This window comes from Bufo bufo, chromosome 11 (assembly GCF_905171765.1).
Source record: "Bufo bufo chromosome 11, aBufBuf1.1, whole genome shotgun sequence".
Lineage (NCBI taxonomy): Eukaryota > Metazoa > Chordata > Amphibia > Anura > Bufonidae > Bufo > Bufo bufo.
The window spans coordinates 88,137,710-88,146,102 of record NC_053399.1 but is presented as its reverse complement, the minus strand read 5'-3'; the positions used below and the strand labels follow the sequence as shown (position 1 = coordinate 88,146,102).

At 50.4% G+C, this 8,393-nt stretch overlaps 1 protein-coding gene across 1 annotated transcript in view; it reads right to left on the bottom strand.

Annotated features, from left to right (window-relative positions):
* Nucleotides 1–834: 834 nt before the first annotated feature.
* The window catches only part of HORMAD1 (HORMA domain containing 1), a 43,069-nt gene continuing 35,510 nt past the window's right edge, over nt 835–8,393 (bottom strand). Inside the window, exons 13-15 of the mRNA XM_040412407.1 lie at nt 5,071–5,170; nt 3,218–3,271; nt 835–1,025 (exon numbers count right to left, since the gene is read on the bottom strand). Coding sequence (XP_040268341.1) covers nt 1,000–1,025; nt 3,218–3,271; nt 5,071–5,170 — 180 coding nt within the window. The 3' untranslated portion in view covers nt 835–999. The remainder of the gene's footprint in view (nt 1,026–3,217; nt 3,272–5,070; nt 5,171–8,393) is intronic.

Sequence of the window (8,393 nt, the reverse complement as noted above, 5' to 3'; positions counted from 1 at the left end):
ATGCCACGTTCTCTGCCCAGTCATTAGAGCTTTTCACATATGTGGGCGCTATGTGGTGGTTTCACGACTTTTCCCAATGCAGATGCCCGTCCTCGGAGAGATAAGTTGGCATCAGAGGTGTCCAGCACCAGCTTGCTCTCCTAACTCCATCCCAGGTCACATGCATGTGGTCAGGAGAGGTGTCAGCCCAATGTCTGGCCAGCTTTGGATTACGCCGCTTTATGGGACATGGTGTAGATTGAAATGACTGTTCACATCAATGTGCATATATAGGACTACTGTTCACACCAGACAGGATGTAAAGACTGATGTGGATGGTGGTTAAAGGCCCCGTCACGTAGACCAACTTTGTTCCTGATAATTGCTCTTCAGAGGAGCTGACCGCTGCAGTCATCTCCTCTGTGTGGGGAGCGATGGCAGCAGGGATCCTTCGTCCCCGTACACAGGAGATGATGATTTCCAATGCAGCTCTCACCTCCTCTGAAGAGCAGGCAATTATTGGGAATGAATAGTTTGTTCCCGATAACTGCCTGCTCTTCAGAGGAGGTGAGAGCTGCATTTCCATACAGCAATCATCTCCTGTGTACAGGGACGAAGGGTCCCTGCTGCCATCGCTCCCCACTCCTCTGAAGAGCAGGCAATTATCGGGAATAAACTATTGTGCGAAGACCCAAGTAACTTACATATGAGGATGATTAAGGGGTTTTCACGAGAACTCTCTATCTCCCAATGTCTTGGATGGTCAGGGAGGGGCTGTGCCCACTGCTCCGCTATTTCACGCCATCTTCAGTCTCACACTGCAGCGCACAGGACGACACAAACTATCATCTCAAATTCATTTAATAAGTCATAAAGGGGCTTCAACTAACAACTAGTAATTATCAGGAACCTGGGTAGAGGTAACCATGGCTGGGGGTAACTTGTGAGGGGCACACCCTTTATATGGGATCCTTTGGCTCGCTAAACCTCTTTCTCTTTGGTGCCGTTGGTTCATCTTGACTACAGAAAAAGTCCAGGACCTGATTCTGCAGGAGGAAGATGGACATGGTTAGCACTGGACGTACAACCCCGCTTACTAATGGTTTATTCCCATCACAAGTGACGTCAGACAATTTCCAAATTCTATATTTTATTGATCTTAGGGCCTGTGGACTGTGGAATGTTCATGTGGAGCCTGTGGACTGTGGAAGGTTCATGTGGAGCCTGTGGACTGTGGAAGGTTCATGTGGAGCCTGTGGACTGTGGAAGGTTCATGTGGAGCCTGTGGACTGTGGAAGGTTCATGTGGAGCCTGTGGAAGGTTCATGTGGAGCCTGTGGATTGTGGAAGGTTCATGTGGAGCCTGTGGACTGTGGAAGGTTCATGTGGAGCCTGTGGACTGTGGAAGGTTCATGTGGAGCCTGTGGACTGTGGAAGGTTCATGTGGAGCCTGTGGATTGTGGAAGGTTCATGTGGAGCCTGTGGATTGTGGAAGGTTCATGTGGAGCCTGTGGACTGTGGAAGGTGTATGTGGAGCCAGTGGACTGTGGAAGGTTCATGTGGAGCCTGTGGACTGTGGAAGGTTCATGTGGAGCCTGTGGACTGTGGAAGGTTCATGTGGAGCCTGTGGACTGTGGAAGGTTCATGTGGAGCCTGTGGACTGTGGAAGGTTCATGTGGAGCCTGTGGACTGTGGAAGGTTCATGTGGAGACTGTGGAAGGTGTATGTGGAGCCTGTGGACTGTGGAAGGTTCATGTGGAGCCTGTGAATTGTGGAAGGTTCATGTGGAGCCTGTGGATTGTGGAAGGTTCATGTGGAGCCTGTGGATTGTGGAAGGTTCATGTGGAGCCTGTGGACTGTGGAAGGTGTATGTGGAGCCTGTAGACTGTGGAAGGTTCATGTGGAGCCTGTGGACTGTGGAAGGTTCATGTGGAGCCTGTGGACTGTGGAAGGTTCATGTGGAGCCTGTGGAAGGTTCATGTGGAGCCTGTGGATTGTGGAAGGTTCATGTGGAGCCTGTGGATTGTGGAAGGTTCATGTGGAGCCTGTGGATTGTGGAAGGTTCATGTGGAGCCTGTGGATTGTGGAAGGTTCATGTGGAGCCTGTGGATTGTGGAAGGTTCATGTGGAGCCTGTGGATTGTGGAAGGTTCATGTGGAGCCTGTGGATTGTGGAAGGTTCCTGTGGACTGTGGAAGGTTCATGTGGAGACTGTGGACTGTGGAAGGTTCATGTGGAGACTGTGGACTGTGGAAGGTTCATGTGGAGCCTGTGGACTGTGGAAGGTTCATGTGGAGCCTGTGGAAGGTTCATGTGGAGCCTGTGGATTGTGGAAGGTTCATGTGGAGCCTGTGGATTGTGGAAGGTTCATGTGGAGCCTGTGGATTGTGGAAGGTTCATGTGGAGCCTGTGGTTTGTGGAAGGTTCATGTGGAGCCTGTGGACTGTGGAAGGTTCATGTGGAGCCTGTGGTTTGTGGAAGGTTCATGTGGATTGTGGAAGGTTCATGTGGAGCCTGTGGATTGTGGAAGGTTCATGTGGAGCCTATGGATTGTGGAAGGTTCATGTGGAGCCTGTGGATTGTGGATTAGGACTCAATGGGTTAAGACTGCATGACACATATCCATCCTTGGAAGGCACAACCCGAGTTATAAAGATGGCTGCAGTCCACAAGAGGTTAAAGAAATGGTTCTGGGAATGCTCAAGAACTTGTTCACAAGGCTGATGACAGAGCTGTGTAGTTCCGGTGCTGACTTCTGGCACTGGAGCTATACCTGAACCACTGATCGTAGGGGTGCAGGGTGTCAGACCCCTGCCGATCAGCTAGTGATGGCCTACCCTTTCACCAGCTCTAGTATAAGCCTTCTTATAATAGTACACTTTGAAGGCTCACCCATTAAAAGGGTTTTCCAAGACTTTAATACTAAGCGGTGGGCGGAGGTCTGACACCCAGGACCCCCATCGATCAGTGAGCGCCACTGCCTTCTCCGTGCTTGGTATCGTGCTCGGCCCCCATTCACTTCTATGGGGCTGAGCTGCTCCGACCTAGGCCATGTGAAAGATGAACGTGTCGTCACTGGCCTAGAAAAAGCTACTGTCGCTGCTGCCTTCTCAAACTGATCATCCCAGGTGTCAGACCCCCAGCGATCAGATACTGATGACTTACCTGAAGATAGGTCATCAGTATTAACCTCTCGCACACCCCTTTAAAATGAGCTCTCAGCTGTTTTCGGGATGTTACCTCTTTGTTGGGCAGTTGTCTTTTCTTGCCTCCCTTGGAAGTCTTGACCGGTTTCTAAAAATCAATTAGATGAAAGTTACTTCCCGGTCAGAGGGGCTGAACTATCACTTCTGTATTACACGGACAACTCTATCCTCTAGTTATAGAACCTTACACAAAACTTGATTTCAGAATACCGTATTTTTTTATTCTTTTCTCCTGAGAGGCTGCCCAGCGTCTGTGTTTCATGCAGTGCATAGGATGAAGGGGCTCTGTGTCCTAGGGTCCCATGTACCCACTTCTTTGTGATGGCCACTTTCTAATCATTAAGTTATGCCATATCTAAGCAATAAGCCAGAAAGCCGGTGGACAGTGAGGGAGGAAGCCAGCCATGATGTTACCTATAAAGCAGCTGACAGCTGCAGACCTGTCAGAACAGAGGCACACCGCTGACACCTAGTGGATGCTGCACATTACAGCAACATTTTTTATTTTTGTACACAATTTGGGAATTGAAATCCAGGCCCTCATAACACATTCCCATAGGGCTACGTGCTCTTCCCCAATCATTTCTTTTATTGTTCCACTGCATCTACAATATATAATAAAGCACATTTGCTAAGTATCCTACTGCACACCCTCCTCTTGTGTACACCGCTCCTATCAAGACCATGCTTTATTATGGGATTGCTGAACCACGCTCCGACACATTCAAGTGTTTAAGAAGGAGCCGCCCCATAGAAGTGAATGGGACGGATTGTAGTTACGCTGATCACCGCTATGATGTAGACGGCGAGAAGGTAAACAATGAAGGGAAGGCTGCACTCACACAGAGCGCGACCTTCTCTTCAAACAGCTGATCAGACGGGATGCCGGGTGTCAGACACCCCACCGATCTGATAGGTCATCAATATTAAAATCCTGGAAAACCCCTTTAGGCTGGTTTCACACAAGCGAGTGTCACTCGCAGCGCAGCTCCCGTACTGACCTCCCAGCACTGCCGGGGTCACATAGCATTATATTGGTTTATGATGTTATGTGACCCTTAGAATGTATTGGATAACTCTGACCGCATTATGTCAGTGTTATCCAATACTTTCCAGAACTGTAAGGGTTACGTAGCATCATAAATCAATATAATGCTATGCGACCCTAGGAGGTCAGTACAGGAGCTGCCGCATACTCACGCTGCGAGTCGGGAGCTTGACACTCGCTCGTGTGAAACCAGCCTTAAGCATACGGAGCCCCCAGAACTCCAGGTCCTCCAGAGGGAGAGCAAATCTTTGCAATTCTCCCCAGTAGAAGGGGTTGATCCAACCGCTGGTACCCCCACCACATGAGAACAGGTTTTCCTTGTCCCCTGTGTGAATAGAGCGGTAGTACACAACACGACCACTGTTCCTTTCACTGTCCATGGCTCTGCGGAGTAACAATGCACGGCTATATCTACCATACATGTGAATTAAAGGGGTTCTCTCACTTCAGCATCTGGCATTTATTATGTAGAGTGAGTTAATACAAGGCACTTACTAATGTATGGTGATTGTCCATATTGCCCCCTTTGCTGGCTGGATTCATTTTTCCATCACATTATACACTGGTCATATCCAGGGGTTATGACCACCCTGCAGTGCAGATACAGGGATATGAGGCCAGTGCATATTCCTACAATGTACAAGCACGGCCACCACTGTTGGACTGCAGGGTGGTCGTAAACCGCTGGTAACAAGCAGTTTATAATGTGATGCAAAAATGAATCCAGCCAGCACAGGAGGCAATATGGACAATCACAATACATTAGTAAGTGCCTTTTAATAAATGCCATTTACTGATGTGAGACAACCCCTTTAAACTTTCTTTCTCATTGCCATAACTTTCACTCACTGCATAAACCCTTTCTGGAAGCATCCGTCCACTCCTGGTCTTGCGTCCATTAGTTGCAGAGCTGGAATCTCCAAGCAGTGACACACTAGTCTAAAAAGAACAGTAAAGATTTATTTGAAATGAGACAGATTATCCAGTACGAGAGAATGCACATTTATAGGGAACCTGTCACCATGAAAATGCAATTTAAGCTACAGGTGGCATATTATAAAGGCAGGAGGAGCTAAGCACATTAATATAGAGGTTTATGGGAAAAGATTCAGTAAAACCTGTAATTTATTCATTTATATCCCTATCAGTGACTGACAGCCTTCCTTCTATGAGGAGGATGTCCTATCAGTGACTGACAGCCTTCCCTCTATGAGGAGGAGGTCCTATCAGTGACTGACAGCCTTCCTTCTATGAGGAGGAGGTCCTATCAGTGATTGACAGCCTTCCCTCTATGAGGAGGAGGTCCTATCAGTGACTGACAGCCTTCCCTCTATGAGGAGGAGGTCCTATCAGTGACTGACATCCTTCCCTCTATGAGGAGGTCCTATCAGTGACTGACAGCCTTCCCTCTATAAGGAGGAGGTCCTATCAGTGACTGACAGCCTTCCCTCTATGAGGAGGAGGTCCTATCAGTGACTGACAGCCTTCCCTCTATGAGGAGGAGGTCCTATCAGTGACTGACAGCCTTCCCTCTATGAGGAGGAGGTCCTATCAGTGACTGACAGCCTTCCCTCTATGAGGAGGAGGTCCTATCAGTGACTGACAGCCTTCCCTCTATGAGGAGGAGGTCCTATCAGTGATTGACAGCCTTCCCTCTATGAGGAGGAGGTCCTATCAGTGACTGACAGCCTTCCCTCTATGAGGAGGAGGTCCTATCAGTGATTGACAGCCTTCCCTCTATGAGGAGGAGGTCCTATCAGTAATTGACCGCCTTACTTCTATGAGGAGGAGGTCCTATCAGTGACTGACAGCCTTCCCTCTATGAGGAGGAGGTCCTATCAGTGACTGACAGCCTTCCCTCTATACGGTGGAGGTCCTATCAGTGACTGACATCCTTCCCTCTATAAGGAGGAGGTCCTATCAGTGACTGACAGCCTTCCCTCTATGAGGAGGAGGTCCTATCAGTGACTGACAGCCTTCCCTCTATGAGGAGGAGGTCCTATCAGTGACTGACATCCTTCCCTCTATGAGGAGGTCCTATCAGTGACTGACAGCCTTCCCTCTATAAGGAGGAGGTCCTATCAGTGACTGACAGCCTTCCCTCTATGAGGAGGAGGTCCTATCAGTGACTGACAGCCTTCCCTCTATAAGGAGGAGGTCCTATCAGTGACTGACAGCCTTCCCTCTATGAGGAGGAGGTCCTATCAGTGACTGACAGCCTTCCCTCTATGAGGAGGAGGTCCTATCAGTGACTGACAGCCTTCCCTCTATGAGGAGGAGGTCCTATCAGTGATGACAGCCTTCCCTCTATGAGGAGGAGGTCCTATCAGTGACTGACAGCCTTCCCTCTATGAGGAGGAGGTCCTATCAGTGACTGACAGCCTTCCCTCTATGAAGAGGAGGTCCTATCAGTGACTGACAGGCTTCCTTCTATGAGGAGGAGGTCCTATCAGTGATTGACAGCCTTCCCTCTATGAGGAGGAGGTCCGATAGGCGTGACACTAAGTGAAAACTGTTAAGCCCCTCCTCCACAGCTATACCCTCAGCCTGGAGAGAGAGACTGCCAGTTGCGTGTCCAAGTAGTGAGAAAAGGCAATGTCCAAAAGGTGGAACCAACAAGCCAACTACCCAACAGGGTAAACCAAATCCGGAAACCGTGTAGAATAAAACAATGAATGGGTGGGTGCTGTGTCCCCCAAGGAAGAGCGAGAAAGAGATTTTACTGGTAAGTTATACAAAAATCTAGTTTTCTCGCCCATTTTCCTTGGGGGACACAGAAGACCTTGGGACGTCCAAGAGGGGAGGGACCACAGCTCCAAGGCGAAGCACCCGAAGGCATCAAGGAACCGCCGCCTGCAAACCCAGGCGGCCTAAGGCAGCATCCGACGAAGCCCGAGTATGCACCCTGTAGAACTTGGTAAGGTGTGCAAGGAAGACCGGTGGCCGCGTAGCACAATTGCATGGCCGAAGCCCAATGCCTCCGGCCCAGGAGGCACCGACCGCTCTGGTGAAATGAACGGTAACACCAAAGGCAGAACCCTGCCCTTGGTGCGGTAACCTCAGTAATAGCCATTCTGATGAAGAGGAGGAAAGCCACCCTGGGGGCCGTCAAACCTTTGCGCGGACCTCCAGGAAACACAAGAGACCGAGCGTCGACAAGAGTCGGAGATCTCCAAGTAAAACTGCAAGGCCCAAACAACGTCCAATCGGTGAAGTATCCATTCCCGAGGGTGGGAAGGGGAGGACGATAGCCTCGTTGAGATGAAGGCAGATACCACCTTCAGAAGGAAGGAAGGGACGGGATGGAGAACAGCCCTGTCCTGGGGAAGGACAGAAGGCTCGGAACATGAAGGGCCGCCATTCATACAGCTGTCAGAGACACAATGGCAACAGAAACACAATCTTACAGGACAGAAGGAGTAGGGAGAACTTCTGTAACGGCTCCAAGGGAAAGATTGGAGCGCCGAGAGCTCAGTATGTAGATCCCAGGGCGGTACCGGGGAACGGTACAGAGGAACCAAAGAGCCACTCCATGGAAGAAGGTCTTGACAGGCCCAGGAGGGCCAGGGAACACTGGAAGAGGAAGGACAGCGCCGACACTTGACACTTCAAGTAACAGAGTCCCAGTCCCAGGTCCAGGCCGGACTGGAGAAAGACAGAACCATTGGGAGAGAAAGGCAGAGTGGGGGAATGCCCAGCTTCCCACACAACCCCAGGTAAGAACCCTAAGTCCGACAACAGATCCTGGACGAAGCACAGCCGAGAGTGAACACTAGCGTGCCCGCTGGAATCGCCTGGGCAAGCGGGAGAACCCCCAATGTGATCAGGCGCAGACCAGTAACACGGGCAGAAGGGTCGGAAAACTGGTCCCGTCGCCCCCCGAGCAACGCCGTCCCATATCCACCCGGAGTGGGGGAGCAGAAGGACAGACGGAAGGAACCGAAGGGGTCCGCCCAGCATCCGACAGATGCCCGGACAAGACAGGCTAAAGTCCATGTCGACGTAGCCACCACAGGAAGGTGTTCTACAGTCCCGGCGTGAGAGACCTAAGGACAATCTTGACTGAAGGGTAGTCCTCCCAAGTTACCGAGAAGGTAAGTCCACAGCAGGACCATTGCCCAGAATGGAAAACGCAATCTGCACCCAGCGGGAGGACAGAACG